Source organism: Pelophylax lessonae (genome assembly GCF_965119305.1).
Source record: "Pelophylax lessonae genome assembly, chromosome: 3".
NCBI lineage: Eukaryota > Metazoa > Chordata > Amphibia > Anura > Ranidae > Pelophylax > Pelophylax lessonae.
In genome coordinates this window covers 381,787,310-381,808,679 of record NC_138770.1, presented here as the reverse complement: position 1 = coordinate 381,808,679, position 21,370 = coordinate 381,787,310, and the positions used below count along the sequence as shown (strand labels likewise).

The 21,370-nt window shown below is 40.8% G+C and overlaps 1 protein-coding gene across 1 annotated transcript in view; it reads right to left on the bottom strand.

Annotated features, from left to right (window-relative positions):
- Positions 1-9,621: 9,621 nt before the first annotated feature.
- LOC309551201 (desmin-like) overlaps positions 9,622-21,370 on the bottom strand; it is a gene marked incomplete at its 5' end in the record, with an annotated part of 20,653 nt that continues 8,904 nt past the window's right edge. The window contains 8 exons of the mRNA XM_082251700.1: positions 9,622-9,787; positions 9,860-10,034; positions 10,818-10,942; positions 11,041-11,151; positions 15,226-15,336; positions 15,731-15,865; positions 15,953-16,048; positions 21,069-21,188. Of these exons, the coding sequence (XP_082107826.1) occupies positions 9,881-10,034; positions 10,818-10,942; positions 11,041-11,151; positions 15,226-15,336; positions 15,731-15,865; positions 15,953-16,048; positions 21,069-21,188 (852 nt within the window). The 3' untranslated portion in view covers positions 9,622-9,787; positions 9,860-9,880. The remainder of the gene's footprint in view (positions 9,788-9,859; positions 10,035-10,817; positions 10,943-11,040; positions 11,152-15,225; positions 15,337-15,730; positions 15,866-15,952; positions 16,049-21,068; positions 21,189-21,370) is intronic.

Sequence of the window (21,370 nt, the reverse complement as noted above, 5' to 3'; positions counted from 1 at the left end):
AAGCTCTAAAGTTGTATTAAACCCAAAACTAAACATTTCTTATATTGCAGCCTACCAATTATTGAATGTGATGACTGCACTAGTTGTCTTCTTTAAGCTTTCTTTCTTTTATTTTCACCTAGTGATCCTGCCAGTAAGTCTGTTGTTTTTCAACAGAACAAGCTGTCTTGTAGATATAGCAGTTTCAAGGGTGGAAACAAACCATTTAACACTAACAGAGGTGCTTACAATGATCAGCTTTTATTTATGTAAATCCTTCATCCCAAAAAGAAAAGAAACTGTTGCTGTGAGTATTAGCTGGAGTTTGGCTTCAATGTGTTAATATATCAAAATCTGCTAGAACTTCTAACACTACGCACCCCCCCAAACTCACAATGCTGCTATTCAAAGGTGTCTCTGTTGCTTCTTCATCCAGAGTGTATATACTCTAAAACAGGTGATGTGTTACTGGCCTGATTTCCAGGTGAAATCATGGGAAAAACGCCTAAAAAAAAAAAGAAAACGTATGCAGCCACCACATCTAATAATTAGTAATTTGCAATAAAATACATTTTTGGTTTTGGGTTTACTACCGCTTTAAGTGTTAGAATTGGTTTAAATGATCAATGTCATTTTCACAGGTGGGTTAGGTATTAGGATGTTTATTTTAGGACTTAGTATTCGTCTGCTTCTTTAACCATTATTTCATTCAGCACACAAAGTACAGTAGGCTCCGAGTGACTGTGGCTTGAGTGCCGATAGTAGTACACTGATCATAGCGGGCTGCTTGTTGTACACCTCCTTGATTCAGAAAAAAACGTATATTCTTTTCATTAAATGTAAGGCTTTCTATGATTGGAGGAGGGGTGATCATGACATATATCTGCCCCTCCTCCAATCACAGAAAGCAGAGAGAAGAATAAAAAGCGTATTCTTAATGGAAGAGGTGTATGAGCGTGACCTGTAGTACAGCCAGAGGTAAAGGTCTCAGCACTTGACGTTTGATGATAAAATTTTCACCAAACAGAGCAGCAGTCAAATGGGGGTCAGGCATCAATAGAAGTAATCTATTTTTACCCATTTTTTTCCTGGAATTCAGTCTTAAAGCTGATATTAATCTGCTATATAAAATGAAATAACAATTAATCACATAGCTCAGTGTATTATAATTCTGGTGATTCTTTGTTATAAATTGTTATACCTCATTTTTTAGACATCCAGCAAATTTAGCTAAATGATCTTTTACCAAACATACACTTATTTTAGTGTCGGTTCACACTATGGCGATCCGACTTCGGCGCGACTTGCACAGACTTCACATAATGGAAGTCAATGCAAGTCGCTCCGACTTCTGTCAAAAGTAGTACAGGAACTATTTTCTAAGTCGGAGCGACTTGAGTCGCTCCTATTAGAACGGTTCCCATAGCATTGAATGGACCGCGAATTGTCAGGCTGACAAGTCACCTGACAAGTCGCGGTAGTGTGAACCGGGACTTACATTATTCTTTGAGATAATATTTGTTCCAAATATATTCTGCTTGCTTGTGTTATTTAACAAAAAATATCTTCAGTGTTAGGACCAGCAGAAAGTGGTTTCCATTGACAAAGTAATTGTTAATTTTAGTTCATTATGCCCAGTTTTACTGTCCTGATATACTGTATGTGTAATATCACTTATACACTCATTATTTCCTACTGCACCTTATTAGGATCCATGTTCCTCAATTGTTATTTCACGTGAAACATATGTAAGACCAAACATTCTCATTCAATTCAGTCATTCTGGTTCAAATTTAGTATTGTCTGTATTCTTTTCTCTTCTGTAAGCAGTTATATATTTTATTCTGGGAATCTGTGGCCTCTCTGTAACCTGCTTCCCATTGTCCATGTTGTATCCCAGTACATTATTATATCTTGAGATAGAACATTCCAATGCCATTTTATTATTAATTCTTGACAGGTTTTCCATAAATGGCAGAGCAGCATTTTCTAAAGTGTACTATTATTACTTGTGTAAAACGTTGGGTTTGTTTCCTTAGAAACACAGTAAGGAGTGCCAGACCAATACCAGATGAAAGAGTACAAGATAATTTTAACTGTTGATAAAAAAAAAAGTAAAAAAACAGCCAACGTGTCTTAAAAAAAATCAAAGTATTGCACTACAGATATACCCAAATTAGAGGAGCGGTTGTAAAAGACTTCCATGGGATTAAATTGCAACCTACAATTGAGCAACCACGTTCATATAAATAAATGTGCGAAAATCATTAATTATACAAAAATGTATCTCTCATGAGAATATTATACATCTATTAATGCAAATCTAAAGTACCAAGTAATCTATAGCAGGATTTCTCAACCAATGTGCCGCAGCACCCTGGTGTGCCGTGAAGAGTCCCCAGGTGGGCCGCGGCAAAATGACCCCAACTTGCAGCCATCTTATCAAAAAACATTGTTAGCCTTTTAGTAGTGACAGAGGGGTCAGTCTAAGTTCACTTCCTGCTGCCACATGCGCTCGGGAAGCTGTGCGGGCCTCCCGACTGCGTCTTGCCAACCAATGATATCATATTGCTGTGGGTGGGAGCGGGCATACAAAGGGCTAGCTGGGATGTGTGAGCCGTGGGTCCCGGGAGCTGCTGGCTGGCACCTTTTTCACTGAGGGAGTTACAGCAGAGCATGTGAGCCTGTAAGGAGAGGAGGAATAACAGGGAGGAGGCTCTTTAGTGGCTCCTCTGAGCTTTGTGAGGTACATTATTTATTTGATATGTCATTACCTGGTAAATGGTTATTGCTTTTTTTTTTTATGTAATATAAATATACATAAGATATGTGGGTTTTAAATACCGTATTATTGATAATGGAAACTGCACTTCTTTTTTATGTTGTATTTCGCTTGCACATCTTCTTCAGTTTGGCCGCAGGATGCCCACAGTTTTCATGTGCGTTACCTGCGGTTTCCTATAGACTTCTATTATGTCCCTCATTTTTTATGTGCTTTTAGACAATGCACCAAAAATGTAGGACATAGTAGAAGTTTATGAGAAACCACAGGTAACTCACATGAAAACTGCGGGTATCCTGCGCTACACCTGCGCTGCAGCCAAACTGCAGCAGATGTGCAAGCGGAATCCAACATAAAAATAGAAGTGCAGTTTCCATTATCAATAATACAGTATTTAAAACCCACATATCTTATGTATATTTATATTACATAAAAAAAAAAAAAAGTTAATGATTGCTTTTATATTTTTTAATTTTTTGCTTTTATAAGTAAAGGAGAGATTTGGGTTTTTTTGACCCCAGATCTCTCCATATAGAGGACCTGTCATCCTTATTTCTATTACAAGGGATGTTTACATTCCTTTCAATAGGAATAAAAGTTTAAATGAAAGGGACAGTGAAAAAAGAAAAGTAAAATAAATAAGACAAAAAAAATTTAAAGAGCCCCCCCAACCCTCCACGCTTGCACACAGAAGTGAAAGGATATGTAGGTCGCACGCGCATACATAAACAGTATTCGCACCACACATGTGAGTATCACCCCACATGTTAGAGTGAAAGCAATAATTCTAGTGCTAGATCTCCTCTTTAACTCAAGAATAGAGTGGTTGTGTGGATCATCCCAGGCTCAAATATCCCACTGATGTAGGTAACAATTCAATTTTTTTCAACATTTTTGGTTGGTGTGCCTCCAGATTCTGCCAGATTGAAAAGGATGCATTGGTTAAAAAAAGGTTTACAAACACTGATCTATAGACTCCTTAAAAAAATGTAAAATCTATAAAGTGTATAGTAATAAAATATATGTGAATATATACACAAATTAATCTATAGACAAATTAATCTCTCGTGAGAAAATGCATACATCTATAAATATGAAGTGCCAAGTTCTCAGAAATAAAATCTCTATAGGTGAATAATGTCCATAAAAAATATGTAAAAATTCGTCCAAAACAGTGCAAAATCATTTATGTGAATAATGTCCATAAAAAGATGTAAAAATGCATCCAAACCAAAACCTTGGATTGGGAGCATAATTCCTTCTGGAAACATGCTTGTAATCCAAAGCACTTGTAGATCAAGACGAATTTCCCCATAAGAAATAATGGAAACTCAGAAACTTAGACCTCCGCACCGCTGGCTCTCACCGCTGTCAGTCTGCAATCGTGACCAGGAACACTACCCTGCATTAGAGCGATCTGAAAGCGAGGCTTGAAGCGCTAGTGGAGCACAGTGTGGAAGGAATGACGTAGTTGGCGGTGCGGAGTAAAGTCTATGTGGACAGCTTAACCCGAGATGCCTGCATACTTAGATGTTCCTGTTTTAATCATCAACCATGTGAGTTGGTAAATGTTGTACCTTCATTAAATGTAACCATATTGCTGCACTTAGAGGCGCCTCTCTTCTTTTTTTATACTCAGTTGTGACGTGACACTACTCATATATCAAGACAAGGGTTAAGCGAACCCGGACTGTATTGCTCGGGATCGTACCGGATTTTTGGGTATTTGGTACCCGGACACTGACCCGAACATTTCACTGTATGTTCGGGATAGTGTCCGTTGTTTGGTAATGTTATTTGATGTTTTGGCACGGTTTTAATGTTTTGGCGCGGTTTTAATGGTGCGGATTCAACAGGTGCAAGGCAGCCAATCAGCAAGCGTTTAACTAGTGTGCCCTTAGAAGCCATCACAGCCATGCCTACTAATGGCATGGCTGTGATTGGCCAGTGCAGCATGTGACCCAGACTCTATATAAGCTGGAGTCACATAGCACCGCGCGTCACTCCGCTATAACTATACTAGGGAGAGGTTCCTGATGCTGCTGCTGAGGGAGAGATAGGAGATTATTGTAGGGGCAGGCTGGAGCTTGCGTTCAGGGAAAGAATAGGAAGAATCTTCTTTAATCAGACAGCGATCTACATTGATTTTATTGTGTGGGGGTGCAGTGCACGATCTTTTTGACCTGAGGGAGAGATAGGAGATTATTGTAGGGGCAGGCTGGAGATTGCTTTCAGGGAAAGAGTAGGAAGAATCTTCTTTATTCAGACAGCAATCTACATTGATTGTATTGTGTGGGGGTGCAGTGCACGATCTTATGCCCTGGCCTGAGCCCAGTGAGGGGGAGGAGGGAGAAAAAAAAACTTTTCTCAGTCTGTTAGGTGGGCGGCGTGTGGTGTGTAGCGGCCATGTAATGCAAGCTCAGTGCATATGTGTCTGCTTAATCTGCTTTTTCTAATCTGCTCTTCAAAAAGCACCAATGTAAGGGGAAAATAATTATTTTTCAGTATTTAGGGAAAAAAAATTATTTTTCAGTTTATCATTCAAATGGGTTTTTTTTATTCAATAGCGGAATAGAACAACAACAGTATCCAACCTGTTAGGCGTGCGGTGTGTAGTGGCCATGTAATGCAAGCTCAGAGCATATGTGTCTGCTTAATCTGCATTTAAAAAAGAAAATAACTTTTTTCCTTCATGTTTTACTTTGACATACATTGTTTAGACACTGCTTTTTCTAATCTGCTCTTCAAAAATCACCAATTAAAGGGAAAAATAGACATTTTTCATTCATATGTTACAGTGAGATACACCCATTGGATACTGTTGTTGTATTCCGCTTATCAATAAAAACCCATTTAGGGGAAAAAAATGTAATTGCGGCCTAGGCTGCATATGTTACAGTGAGCTACACCCATTGGATACTGTTGTTGTATTCCGCTTATCAATAAAAACCCATTTAGGGGGAAAACATTTAATTGCGGCCTAGTCTACATATGTTACAGTGAGCTACACCCATTGGATACTGTTGTTGTATTCCGCTTATCAATAAAAACCCATTTAGGGGAAAAAAAATAAATTGCAGCCTAGTCTGCATATTTTACTGTGAGATACACTCTTTGTATACTGTTGTTCTATTCCGCTATTCAATAAACACCCATTTAGGGAAAAAATATTAAATTGCGGCCTAGTCTGTATATGTACGTGTGAGATACACCCTTTAGATACTCTTGTTCTATTCTGCTATTCAATAAACACCCATTTAGGGAAAAAAAATTAAATTGCGGCCTAGTCTGCATATGTTACAGTGAGATACACCTATTGGATACTGTTGTTGTATTCCGCTTATCAATAAAAACCAATTTAAGGGGGAAAAAAAATTTGCGGCCTAGTCTGCATATGTTACAGCGCAACAAGGCACACAGGTCTCACATGGAGGCCCAGTTATTGGTGGTGAAGTGGTGCTGTTCCACAGAGCGACTCATGCATGCGTGCTGCAGCTGAAACTCCACTATGGCCTGCTGCTGCTCGCACAGTCTGGCCAGCATGTGCAAGGTGGATTTCCACCTTGTGGGCACGTCACATATGAGGCGGTGAGCGGGAAGGCTGAAGTTACGCTGCAGAGCTGACAGGCGAGCAGCAGCATGGTGAGAACGTCGAAAGTGCGCACAGACGGCCCGCACTTTCTGCAGCAGCTCTGACATATCGAGGTAATTTCTAAGGAACCTCTGCACCACCAAATTCAGCACATGTGCCAGGCAAGGGATGTGTGTCAAACAGGCTAGACCCAGAGCTGCTATGAGATTTCGCCCATTATCGCACACCACCAGGCCGGGCTTGAGGCTCACTGGCAGCAACCACTCATCGGTCTGCTGTTCAATGCCCCTCCACAACTCCTGTGCGGTGTGTGGTTTTTACACCAAACAGGCACGTTTTAAAACTGCCTTCTGTCGTATACCCCTGGCTGTGCTGAAGTTGGTGGTGAAGGTGTTACGCTGACCGGATGGGGAGGCGGTAGAGGATGAGGAAGCGGAGTAGGAGGAGTTAGGAACAGCAGGCAAACTAAAGCGCACTGCAATCCTCGGTGGTGGAAGGACATGCGCCAAACTGCTATCCGCCTCAGGCCCAGCCGCCACTGCATTTACCCAGTATCCTTTTAGGGAGATATAACGTCCCTGACCGTGCTTACTGGTCCATGTATCCGTAGTTAGGTGGACCTTGCCACAGATGGCGTTGCGCAGTGCACACCTGATTTTGTCACCCACTTGGTTTTGCAGGGAAGGGATGGCTTGCCTGGAAAAGTAGTGGCGGCTGGGCACGACGTACTGTGGGACAGCCACCGCCATAAGGCTTTTAAAACTCTGCGTCTCCACCAGACGGAATGACAGCATTTCAAAGGCCAGGAATTTTGAAATGCTGGCATTCAGGGCCAGGGATCGCGGGTGGGTAGGGGGGGTACTTCCTCTTCCACTCCAGTGTTTGGGAGATAGAAAGCTGAACGCTTCCACGGGACATTGTGGAGATGGTTGTTGGTGACCCAGTTGGTGGTGTTGCTGGCAGATCCTCTGTTTGCGGGGTGGCAGGTGCCAGTCTCACTACAGAGGTGGATGAAGAGGCCGAGACTGCAGCAGAAGAGGAAGCAGGAGGAGCCAGAGACCTTTCTTGGTTTTTGATGTGTCTACTCCACTGCAGCTCGTGCATTGCACTTAGATGCCTGGTCATGCAGGTTGTGCTCAGGTTGAGAAGGTTTATGCCTCACTTCAGGCTCTGATTGCACAGCGTGCAAACCACTCGTGTCCTGTCATCAGCACATTGTCTGCAGAACTGCCACGCTAGGGAACTCCTTAGAGCTGGCTTTGGTGTGCTTGGTCCCTTGCTGTGTTGGGCAGTAGCAGGCATAGTGTCTAGGGCACGGCCGCTCCGCTTTTGCACCCTGCTCCCTCTTCTGCTGTGCTGATGGCTCTGTGCAACCACCGCCTCTTCCTCCAAACTACTCAGCTCACCTGCATGACATTCATTCCATGTGGGGTCAAGGACCTCATCATCCTCCACATCATCTTCCACCCAGTCTTCACCCCTGCCCTCCTTGTCGGTCTCCACAATTCGGAATTCCGCAGCAGTTGGCACCTGTGTTTCGTCATCATCCGAGACGTGCTGCGATGGTCCTCCCATGTACTCATCTTGAGACATAATCTCTTCCACTTCTGGGGCAGGGCTTGGTGGATGGCCCTGGGAAACCATGCTAACAGAGTCATCAAAAAGAAGAAGAGACTGCTGCATGACTTGGGGCTAAGACTGCTTGGCTGATTTTCATATCCAGGGATGGAGGTCCGGAGGTACCGGGAGGATTCCGAACAATCTCCCCCAGGGGATGTCGGCGGCGCTCAGCCGAGAGCCGGATGTAGCGTCACTGGGCACTGTCGGCTCCTCCACGGAAGCCAGCAGGGAACAACTAAGCAAGCTGTGGAGAGGGCGGGCAGCAATGTCGTTTCCGAGGATCCACCTCCTTCGCCTGATGGCAACAACGTTGCGGCTTCCGTTGAGGAACCGGCAGTGCCCAGTGATGCTACATCCGGCTCTTGGCTGAGCGCCGCTGACATCCCCGGGGGAGGCGCGTTCGGACTCCTCCCGGTACCTCCGGAGCTCCATCCCTGGATACCAGCGGCACACTCTATGCTGGACGTACGCCACCAACATCATCCCTCAGTCTATTATGTTTGGGGACTAATTTCTTTGATCACCTGCCTGCTGACGCTGGCCTGCTTTTATGTAAGTGCTTCTGAATAGAAGTTGTTTTTATAAAGTATTACTTCTGACCTGGCGCCCTTATTTTCCTTTATCTTACTACATATTCTGTAGTAAGATAACATATTCTGAAGTGTGTTTCCATGTCTACTTCTATGTACTCTTCTACCCCCCCCCTTTCTTTTTTCCTCCCGTGTCTTTCCTCTCCTTTCCCCTTCCCCTTCTATCTCTCCCCTTATCTTTTCTTTCTGTTCTTTGCTCCTCTTTTCCCTACTGTGTTTGTGGATATGGGAATGCTCTAGGATATGGCCTTAAAAACTCTTATCATTATTATCTTACCACCAATAGCGTCTCCCATGTCTGCCGGTGAGAGAATATGGTGGCTGACTTGTCATGGGTGTTTGTGATGGTTGCTATCTCCAGGTGAGCCCAACCCTTCCCCACTAATTGCTGTAGATTTGATTTGATAATGCTAAACCAGTTTCCATTGTTTTTTTATATGTGTTAATTATATTCTGTTATTATTACCAGAATGAGCGTAATTTCAATATCCTCCTGAAGAAGCGGTTTTCTCCGTAAAACATGTTGCGGAATATACACCTGGAAATTACTTTGTTTTCCCTGGTTTGAATAATCAGCCATTAACCTATTTGTGGTATTTTGTACCAATGTTTCAATTTTCAATTTGTTTTGAATAAAATTTTGTAAAAATACTTCTATATGTGACATAATACTTTATGATAGTACCGGAAAAATCCTTCCCATTCCCCGCCCCCTTCCTCCTAGACTGTTCCTATGGGGAGGAATGGCCCTTTTTCCCTTTCCCCTTTATGAACCCATGCTGGATGTTGGTACCTTTTAACTTAAGTGTATCTCAGGCTCAAACTTACAATGCTTCTATGTACTGTTATCTATGGATTTGTAGTTTTAAATCTGCAGTAGCTTATAGAATCAGCAGTTGATGACCCTGGAGAAGCGACTTTGTTTCTCTATGTAACAGATAATATTACTTAGAATGCAGACATTATTTAGCACACATGAACAATAAGCCAATCAGTTTGCTACGATGAATGCTCATGTATTTATTCAGCAAAGCCATACACATTTGTATAGGGTTAAATATAATAAAGCTACAAATCAGCACCAGTGGCAGGCTCCATAGCACAACAGTAGATGCTCCAGAAAAATGAAATGGGCAGAGTCATGCATCCAGCCACCTAGAGAAAGGTCTTGCAGAACAGATCATGGGTATTTTCCATCTCTTGAAAATCACTTCTTCTTGCTCTCTCTTTTAACTTTTACCTGACAAAAAAAAAAAGTTAAAACACATAAAAGTAGTACAAAATAGATAATGCCACAAATTATTTTGTTGGTCACACTTACTTTATCAGCACAGATGTCCTCTCTTTCCTCTCCAAAGTCTGGGATACACTTTCAGTGGAACTTATTTGCAAACTTCCTGATATCTTACCCGAGAGGAAGACTCCACCCACTGATGTAGCAAGTCGGCTATCCTCACCCTCAATAAGTTGCCTGGTATAAAGAAAAAAAAAAAAAAACAATAGAATCCAATTTAAGTATGCAAATTCGAGCTTTGAATGCAAAGGCTCTAAAACTTTAAATATAAAAGTAGGGCTTTTTTTCAGCGTGAATGTGGGGGAATGCAGTTCCGGCACCTCCAGTACTAAATGTACTGTATATAATGGAAAGGGGTGCTAGGGTGTGCTGGAGGGTCTATTGATGCTGGCTGCTGGGGGATCCATTGTTGCTAGAGGGGATCTATTTTTGCATGGTGGTCTGTTGTTTCAAGGGAGGTCTATTGTTGCTGGTTTTCCGGGGGGGGATCTTGTGTTGCTGGGGGGCCAATTGTTGCTGTAAGGGATCTGATGTTGAGGGGGGTCCATTAATGCTGGCTGCTGCAAGATCTTTGTTGCTGCTCAAGGTCTATTGTTGCTGGGGTGGTATTTTTTTGAAGGGGTCCATTGTTGCTAAGGGAAATCTATTGTTGCTGGTGAGGGTCTATTGCTGTTGGCTATAGGGGATCTATTTCACTGCTTTTTTTGTTATCATTACCAAATTTCATGCATATTACCTAGCACCACAAAATTATACTTGACTGTGTATTCTCTAAAAGGAGTGGGACTGAGCGGTGGGGGGGGGGGGGGGAGTGGAATCAACAAATGGTGCTCGGAGATGGGTAGGGGGCGGAAACAAGAATTGTCACAGAAAGGGGGAGTTCCGGCACCTATTCTCTGAGAAAAAAAGTCCTGTGTAAAAGTAAAAATAAAGAGTAAAGCTAAGCTGTTTGACTCTGACCTGTATGTGGCAATCTCCATTTCCAAAGCCATTTTAACCCTCAGCAGATCTTGATATTCACGTAAGTGTAAAGCAATTTTTTCCTTCAAAGATTTTAGGTCTTCTTCTAATTTTCTTATTCGTTCCTAAGAGCATGAAGAGAAAAGTTGTGTATGTGCTAGTTTATTGTGAGAGAATGAGGTACTAGTGCTCCAGAAAGAAGGGTTAAAGGCATGCCCCCTACCTGTAGCTCCTCTATTTCCAACCTGTACTTTTCCTGGTTCTCTTTCACTTGGGCCTCTAGTGCTGCATTCTTGTTCTTCAGTGATTCAAGTTCCGATTCTTTGCCTTTAATCTATGAGACATTGAATAACTGCTTTAATATAGGTAACTAAATGTGTACAGCATTTTATAAAACAGATGCAATGGTGTTATTGGTCACTTTGCAAAGTGAATGTCCTGTTTGAAAAGTAAATGTTAGTAACAAAGTAAACCTGTGTTCGCTTTCAATACCCAATCATGTATAAAGAAAAAAAGATGGGATTTTAGTAGCATAACATAAATAATCCAATTTAATTTGTCTTCACTTTTAAAGAAATTATGTAGTCCTGCCATGATATAATAGCATGGCCATGTTTAGTTTTTGAGGTTGAGATGTTTTCTTTATGGGTTTTTTGGCCTGCACTTATTGTGAACTAAATGCAGTCCCTATTTTGTATCCAATAATAACCTTGGTTTTAATCCTGTACTTTAAACAGTTTCTGTGTTTGCATTATCACATAATTTACAGCTAATCTACACAGCTTTTATCACATTAACAACATACGAGAGCACACTTCATCCTATTTAAACGAGGAGTTGGGATTTAAAAGAGAAGTATGGCCAAAGCTTTTTTGGCCATACTTTTCTTCTGGGTCACAGGAGTGCACTAACCTTTGCTCTCCTGTGACCTAGAATCAGCCGACAGCAGGCTTTAGCTGACAACATATAGCCTCTCCAGGCTCTGGAAGGATCCCAACCATATTGTCGGGATCCACCCTGATGCCTGATCAGCCTCTTAGTGCACAACTGAGCCGAGCCAGCTGCTCCCGTCCCCTCTCCAGCCCGGCACTCCAATGAACGCTGGAGGAGCAGAGGGGAGAGCGGTGACTGTCCACTCTTTCAGCTCTGAGCAGACCAAGCAGTCATGTGATCACTCAGTTCTCTGGTTTAGATCCATCAGGAAGACAGCGGCAGCATCAAACCAATGCTTTAGCATGGAGGTGAGTATGTATGTTTGTTTTTTGCTTTCGTTTTCAAAATCCATGCTTCTTCTTTAAATAAATTGTTAACACACATCTTATTCTCAGTGCTTGTCATCTTTTGTAACACTTTGTGCTTTCAGATATACATATACAGTGGGTACGGAAAGTATTCAGACCCCCTTAAATTTTTCACTCTTTGTTATATTGCAGCCATTTGCTAAAATCATTTAAGTTCATTCTTCTTCCTCATGAATGTACACATAGCACCCCATACTGACAGAAAAACACAGAATTGTTGACATTGTTGCAGATTTATTAAAAAAGAAAAACTGAAATATCACATGGTCCTAAGTATTCAGACCCTTTGCTCAGTATTTAGTAGAAGCCCCCTTTTGATCTAATACAGCCAGGAGTCTTTTTGGGAAAGATGCAACAAGTCTTTCACACCTGGATTTGGGGATCCTCTGCCATTCCTCCTTGCAGATCCTCTCCAGTTCTGTCAGGTTGGATGGTAAACGTTGGTGGACAGCCATTTTTAGGTCTCTCCAGAGATGCTCAATTGGGTTTAAGTCAGGGCTCTGGCTGGGCCATTCAAGAACAGTCACGGAGTTGTTGTGAAGCCACTCCTTCGTTATTTTAGCTGTGTGCTTAGGGTCATTGTCTTGTTGGAAGGTAAACCTTCGGCCCAGTCTGAGGTCCAGAGCACTCTGGAGAAGGTTTTTGTCCAGGATATCCCTGTGCTTGGCCGCATTCATCTTTCCCTCGATTGCAACCAGTCGTCCTGTCCCTGCAGCTGAAAAACACCCCCACAGCATGATGCTGCCACCACCATGCTTCACTGTTGGGACTGTATTGGACAGGTGATGAGCAGTGCCTGGTTTTCTCCACACATACCGCTTAGAATTAAGGCCAAAAAGTTCTATTTTGGTCTCATCAGACCAGAGAATCTTATTTCTCACCATCTTGGAGTCCTTCAGGTGTTTTTTAGCAAACTCCATGCAGGCTTTCATGTGTCTTACACTGAGGAGAGGCTTCCGTCGGGACACTCTGCCATAAAGCCCCGACTGGTGGAGGGCTGCAGTGATGGTTGACTTTCTACAACTTTCTCCCATCTCCTGACTGCATCTCTGTAGCTCAGCCACAGTGATCTTTGGGTTCTTCTTTACCTCTCTCACCAAGGCTCTTCTCCCCCGATAGCTCAGTTTGGCCGGACGGCCAGCTCTAGGAAGGGTTCTGGTCATCCCAAACGTCTTCCATTTGAGGATTATGGAGGCCACTGTGCTCTTAGGAACCTTAAGTGCAGCAGAAATCTTTTTGTAACCTTGGCCAGATCTGTGCCTTGCCAAAATTCTGTCTCTGAGCTCTTCAGGTAGTTCCTTTGACCTCATGATTCTCATTTGCTCTGACATGCATTGTGATCTGGAAGGTCTTATATAGACAGGTGTGTGGCTTTCCTAATCAAGTCCAATCTGTATAATCAAACACAGCTGGACTCAAATGAAGGTGTAGAACCATCTCAAGGATGATCAGAAGAAATGCAAAGCGCCTGAGTTAAATATATGAGTGTCACAGCAAAGGGTCTGAATACTTAGGACCATGTGATATTTCAGTTTTTCTTTTTTAATAAATCTGCAACAATGTCAACAATTCTGTGTTTTTCTGTCAGTATGGGGTGCTATGTGTACATTCATGAGGAAGAAGAATGAACTTAAATGATTTTAGCAAATGGCTGCAATATAACAAAGAGTGAAACATTTAAGGGGGTCTGAATACTTTCCGTACCCACTGTAAATGAACCTCAAAGTTGGTGTTTAGTGTGTTTTTGCAATTTCTTAATTGCAGAAGCCAAAATGTTTTGGAATTGCAATTACCTAACACTAGTTTTGCAATATTTGACTGTGACATTTTTATAATCTCACACATTCCAAATTTTGGATACACAAAGAGAGACGCTTCTGTTACTTTTCCACTAGCATTTAACTGAAAGCTGAGGGTTCACAATGACAAGTAATAAAAAATAAAAATCTAAAAAATTAAATAAGTTGCAGTGTAGATATAACTAATAACTATATAGAAAGTCTGAAAAAATAAAGGGCATATATTGATATCTGTGCAGTACTGAAGGGTATGTGTAGCCCAAAAATGTTTGTTTTTTTTTGAGATTTGGACAGAGTAGGAATGGATTGGATCCCCTGTTATGCTTTTTATTGTTTTATGTGTCCTATCTTTTTTTTGTCCATGTGACCATTGTCCTGTATCTAACATTTTAGACTTCCACCAGAACAAGAGGTGAGAGAAAATCTTCAATGGGGGGGGGGGGGGGCAGCTATTTCGGTGACAGAGGAATTCTCCTCACTTTGAAAAAAAAAATCCTCTTAGTTCCTGTTGCATCTCTGGGACAATACAGTATATGCAGAAAAAAATTCATCCACGGGACAAAGGCAAAATACATACACCTTAACACAAATGCTATATAGTCATATAAACAATTTGATTTCAGAAAACTACATACACAATAAACATTTTTTTTCATGCTAGACACTGAACATTAAATCCATATATTGTATAAGGTTATTCTTTATAAATGTGCATAACTTATATTTTCACATCATTACATTATATATGGTTTATTGGTCTGTATGGAATAAAGCAGAGACCAACATTGAAAGTATAACTCATACAGTCACCTGTTTTGATTCTAAATTGATCGAAGCTGCATTCTGTATGGTTGGTATTGGTAACTTCCCATGAGTACATCCTAAAAGAACATATATGCTTCCAGTCCTACCTATCAATTATTAAATCCTATAGACATACAACTGCAGCTATATAGTGGGCACATATAGTATACTGTGTTGGTAGCCTGCAACTGAAAATGAAAAGGAATTGCTTCAGCTCATATAGCCATAAAATGATGAATTGTGTCGAGCACTGAAAAGCTTGCATCGCTAATTATATAAACATGACATATCTTGTTAAACTCTACACAAGCCTTATCTTTAATTGACTTCCTGCTATTACTGGGCCGTATACCTCCACACAAACAGTCAAGTATCCCGAGCCCCCACAGACAAAACCCAGATAGGAGCAGAGAGAACGGTCACATTCCCTGTGCTAGTGAAATCACGATACAGGCTCCACATGAAGTGACATATGAGCTCCAAGGCCTTTCCAGCTCCACTTACGCTTCTCTTGCAGTTTGCCATGTCTCCTCGGTAATGTCTCACGTTTTCCGCATGCTTTGTAGAAGCTTGATTGAAGTCAACAAATTTGCTTTTGTACCACTCGTCCATCTCCTGGGGGGGAAAGGCAGCAGAAGATATGAACAAGGGGGATGAAGACATGTAATGTCAGGTCTCCTGAAAGAAGGGTTCATTAAGGTCTCATGAACACCAAACTCTTTAATTAACCACCTTGCAGCAAAGCGATTCTGTAGAATCAGAACACCCTGCAGCTTTGCACTTTAAACTCTAAGGACATTTTCCATGGCAGAGCAGGGGTTAATGAGCCTAGCTAGGAGTTAGTTGTGTGCATCAGTCTATGGGAATTGTCAGAGATGTCCATTGACTACATTCTGATTTAATATATACAAGATAAACAATCTTTTATTTGGCCAGAAATATTTGCTAAGTAGCAACTGACATCAAGTTAGATATTTTTCCCCTGAACAGGATGAACTCTAATTTTAACCTGCAGGTTCTTGGCTGCAATTTCTTCATATTCTGTCTGAATGTCCCTCAGAGCAGCAGCGAAGTCTGGGATGGAGAATGCCAGATCACAGGAGGCGGACATATTGTAGATTTGCTTCATCAATTCTTCAATTTCCTGGATTGACAGATAAAAGAGGCAAAGAGTGGGCACAGGCCCAAATTACACATACACATGGTAAACAAAAAATATGATATACAATACCTCTCCATGGACCCTCTGCAAGAAAGCGATCTCTGCTTCCAAAGTTTCCAACTGCTTTTCCAGTGCAATTCGTCCTGCTGTGGCCGCATCTACATCCTAGAGAGCAAACAGCCCATTGATCTGTTATTACGAATCCTGCATATCATATGAAGAGCTTTGCATGCTTTATTGGTAATGTAAAAGATAACCCAGCAACACAAATCTCCAGGCCGTAGCTTTTATAATGCAACATATTTGTCAGCCAACACAATCCACCAAATGATAACTTTGAATTTAGCATTAATATACTCAAATCACTCTATTATGGCCAGCTATTGAAGTAATGAACAAATCATCAAACCACAGACATTTTATTTGGCAATATAAAATATCATCAGACCACCGCAATTTTTTTTCTGTGGTCAGCTGTTTATGAAAATGTTTTTAGGACAAAATTAAAAAAACACTGTAGCTGTGTAATTCTAAGGATGCAATTAAATGCATAGGTTGCAACGTTGTATTTTTGGGTCATTATAATTGATCTTAAATTTGATATATTTCAGTTAACTGAATATTTTGATTGCTACTTACTTTCTTTTTTATTATTTTAACAAGAAAAATAAACATCCAATAGCTGCTTTTCTGCTCATGCAGAACAGCTTGGCCTATGGCGGTCTTAAACCCAAATTGTAATATATTGCAGCTTACTAATCCATAGATGTGGTGACTGCATTTTGTTTTCTTTTTTTTAAGACTTTGTTCTCTCTGTTTTCACCTGGCGATCTTGCCAGTAACACCCTTTGTATTAGACCTCTTTCACACAGGCGTACCGATCAGATCCACCTGTCAGTTTTTTAGGCTGATCTGATCGGATGCCCCATTCAGCCCTATGGAGCAGCGAATGTCAGCGTTGACATGTCCGCTGACACCCGCTGCCATCCGCATCTGATCCTGTCCGTGAAATCCGGACAGATGGAAACACTATTTTCCATCCGTCCAGGGGATCAGATCGGATGGGATCGGATGAGAGCGGACAGGCGGTCCGCTCTCATCCGATTACCCATAGAGAGCAGCGGGACTCTGACACCTCCCTCTCCACACTGCAAGCAGAGACGGAGCTGTCATCCGTCGGCTCAGCGGGGATGGGTGAATCGATCACCGCTGAGCAGAGCACGGTCCGCAACGGAATGCGGACCATGTGAAAGAGGCCTTAGAGTGCCCCCACTCTGGATTTAAGAGAACAGGGGTACCTTTGGACAGCAGAATTGTCAGTCTGGGGGAGTGTTAGATATACCAGCTGATGCATTCACAAATTGAAGCCAAACTTCAGCTCACATTTTCTAAGCAGTTACAGGAACAGTTTTTTACCTTTTGAGATAAAGGTTTTTATGTAAATAAATAAAAGATGTTCATTGTAAGCACCACTGTTGACTCACTGGCCAGATCATCAGTTAGAAATAAGGGGAAGAAAGCTTAAAAAGAAAACGAATGCAGCCATCACATCTAAGGATTGGTAAGCTGCAATATAATAAATGTTTGCTTTTGGGTTTAATACTGCTTTTAGGCCCCTTTCACATGAGCAGACTGATTAGGTTCACCTGTCAGTTTTTCAAGCAGACCTGATCAAACCCCCCTTTCTCTTTTACGTTGCAGCAGGTGTAAATGGACATGTGCAAGCTCCAGGTGGAGCCTGCCCCATGTAGAAGGGGCCTAACTCAGCTTTGAAATATAAATCAGCAAAACTTTCAAGCACACTTGCAAATCCCAGTGTTCCTATAATTTAATCTACGAATATTGTACAAATGATAAATATAAAATTTCAGAAGTAACATGCTCAAAAATGTAAACACAGTGAAGCTGATTACTTAGGCTCCATTCACATCTGAGCGTATTGTTTTCAGGTGTTTTGGGGCTTTTTTCAGGAATTGTTTCAGGTGTTTTTTGGGCTTTTTCCAAACTGTTTGTTAAATATTTGTCTACTCTATCCTTTCAGACAATGTAAAAACAAAACAAAAAACTCAAAATAGTGTTATATCGCTAAAACAAAGTTTTATTGAAATCCAAAAAACAAAGTTAGGCCCCTTTCAGGATGAGCGGAATCCATCAAGCAGATCTGCATGCTCAGCAAGGGATCTCTACGGTGATCGCTGCTGAGCAAGTGGATGACAGGTCTATGTCTTATCTGCTATGCAGAGTGGACACAGACACAGCCTGCTGTTCTGTAGGGGGCGGTCAGATGGAAATCCAATCCAATCCTGTTTTTAGCAGACCAGAGCGGATGCCTGCTGATATCTACTGCTCCATAGAGAACAATGGGTGGTCCAATTGAGTCTTTCTGAAAAACGGACAGGCGGACCTGATTGATTCACTGGTGTAAAAGGGGCCTTATACTCATATCTGATGGTTTTATAAACTGCACCAACTGGTATAAACCTTCCAACCTGAGCATAATGCAAATGGAGCTTGAAGCTTGTCACTCAAAAAAATATAAAAGCTTCTTTTGGGGCAGAGTCACATGTTTTGGCGCCAAGAGAATTGAATAACAGTGCCTGAAAAATGCACACAATGTGCATGTTTTTGCATTTTTTTTTTCTTGCCTAGTAACAAACTTTCTATTGGCTAAAAAAAGAAAGCTCAAGTCATAAACACATGCACAAATAAAACACTCATAAAAGCATAAAAAAAATTACAAAAAATGCTCAGCTCAAGTAAGAATGCGGCTGATTGTTATATGGTGCTTTTTTCACTTACCTAAAGCAGCATCTTATTCAACCTGTGGTGTAACAAATTTCTTTCAAATATACACATCCATATAAAGTTTTAATGGATTTACAAAATTATACCTCAAGTAACTTCATTTAATTTCCAGCTAGGCCTGAAGGAAATCATCAACACTGTAACATTGTAACATTGTAACTAGGCAATAGTTAGTACTTTTATATTCATATGAACAGAAATTATTTTCTGAAGCCAATGATTTGCTCAAAACCTGTACTATGCAGACATTTAACATAAAAATAATTGAAAGTAAAAAAAAAAAAATGTATATAGGGGAACCCCACTTTGGTAACAAATTTGTATTCAGAGCAGAGGGCCTATGTTTAATTCATAATCTGTTCCAACCAAGTCCTATTATTACTGTAGCACTGTAAATCGCCTCTGGCCAAAATAACAGACCCATGTCTAGATTATAATTTTAGACCTCAAGTCTAGAATGTTAAAATTTTTCAGCTTATTTTAAGTAATTTACATTCTAAATGTCATTTAAAGTGTAAAGAAATCTCATAATCAAAAAAATAAAAATAACCACCAGTGTAATTAATATTTTTTTTAACATTTTTATTCTAACACTTGGAGTTTAAGTTATAGCTGGTACAGTAGTTTGAATGCATATTGCTCTTAAGGTCCCTTCTTTGAACTTTTTTGTCTATGAGCTAATCAGCAGGACAGAATAAGTTGCCATCTCACGTTTCTTATTTTTTAAAGAGTTTTGCTTAATAAGGATAAATTACAATTTTAAAACAGCAAGGAAGAATATTTTGGTGCAGAAAAGATATATAGGTTTACTCTATTTATTTATAGGTATAAGAAACTGATTTTTTTGTTATCCTGTTAACACTAGTATGTTCCTCTTGCATATGGTGAGAGGTTTTTCGTTTTTTGTTTTTCTGTTCAGTGCATTTTATATAATCTGTATAACTGATTCTACCAAAGGATACTTGGACAGTGTTGCTATAGGATTGATTCACAAAGGAGTAGAGGATGTTCAGTGAAAGGTCACTAAGCTCAGTTAGTAAAGCTATGTTCACTTTAAATGTCCACTCATGTAAGGGGGAATAAGAAAAATGGATTTTGCCTTGGATGGTTGAAGCAAACCTAAATTAGCTTCACTTTAGTAACTAAGCTAAGCTAAGTGAATATTATTTTCTTATTTAGTACATCAGCATCTAAGACTAGTAATTATTTTCTTAAATAATGCATCTGCTAGTACAGTGCAGGTGACTGGTGGGTTACTATGTGCTTTAACTATTCAGTAGGAGGCTGTGTAGAGGACACTGAGTTTACTATTCAATGAGTGCCCTGGTTGCATAGGTTTATCACATATTTCATGTTCAGTCACTTCTGTTCGTTCTACGCCTGTTAAATATTACCACTCTCTAAAGCGATTATATATGACTTACAAAGTCTAGGGAACCGTGTCTGGCAGATCTAACTGCCCAAGGCTCCATACTTCTATGATCAGCAATGATTTTACAGGAGAGGGGAATATATGCCTTCCATAAAATGTTGCTCTAAAAATCCCGCCATCCAAAGCTTGCCAGCGAACGGAAAAAAGCAAAGAGGTGCTAATTAGACTATCAGACTATATTTATCTCTAGGTTGACATGGACTGTTGTGTCTCACATACAGAATAATATGCACATGGAAGCCATTTTATAAACAAATGAAATGATTGCACATAGAAACTGTTTGTGTCATTTAATGCACCAGTCTAGTGTTCAGCCCAATCCGAAATCTTAGTTTGGGGTAGACAATGGCTTGTTGAAGTCCAAACAAACGTCTTATGACTGTGTAACTCCCTGTTCACCTTTTTCTTTCTGCAATGGACAATATAAATAAGTCTCATTCTTTTCATTCTTACTTTCATTTGTTTTACTTAATGAAGTATAAGGCAGGGGGGTACGCCTCTTCATTCTGCACTAAGAGAAGTGAGACTGGACATTGTGGAGCACAGACAGAAGATGTGTCTGTTGTTTCTTTCCCTAACAGCCACAAAAGCAAGAAAGATGTGAATGGATGAAATATCCACTCATAACTGGTACACTGGATTTGGTGTTGCAATCTTCTCTTTTTTGCAGACTGGTAAAAATGATACATTTATTAATAAACCTTGTTCGATATATATGTATTTTACGTGGCTTGGTAGGCCTTCTTATACACATGCCCCTGTTTATGACAACCAATTCTTTTTCTGCCAGGGGGTCATGTCTGTGCAATCCTTTGCTTGTACTGAAAGGGTTAAGACAGGATTCAAACAAATTTTCATAATAAAAATCAGGGTGATATGTATATGTTAAGGACAATGCCTAGGATGCTGCATACAAGGTGAGTGAGGATGATAAAGACAGCTCCTTACAGGGCGGAATGCTTCAATGTCGCCTTCAGCTTTTTTCCTTGCCTCGACTGCATCTTCATAACGTTTCTTTACGGCGCTGAGTTCTTCAGACACTGATGACTTGGCAGCCACTGCTACATCCTGTTAAATAAAGCAGAATCTTCTTATGCCTGGCTAACCTACAGCGTCCCCCTTCTAATCCAATCAGTGCCAGAGGAGAGCTGTCTGGGGTTTCAACACATCTATGCCCAATCCAGTGAGAAGACACCAATACTAACCTCTGTCAGACATTCTCTCTTGTGCCTACAACCAAATGACCCTGT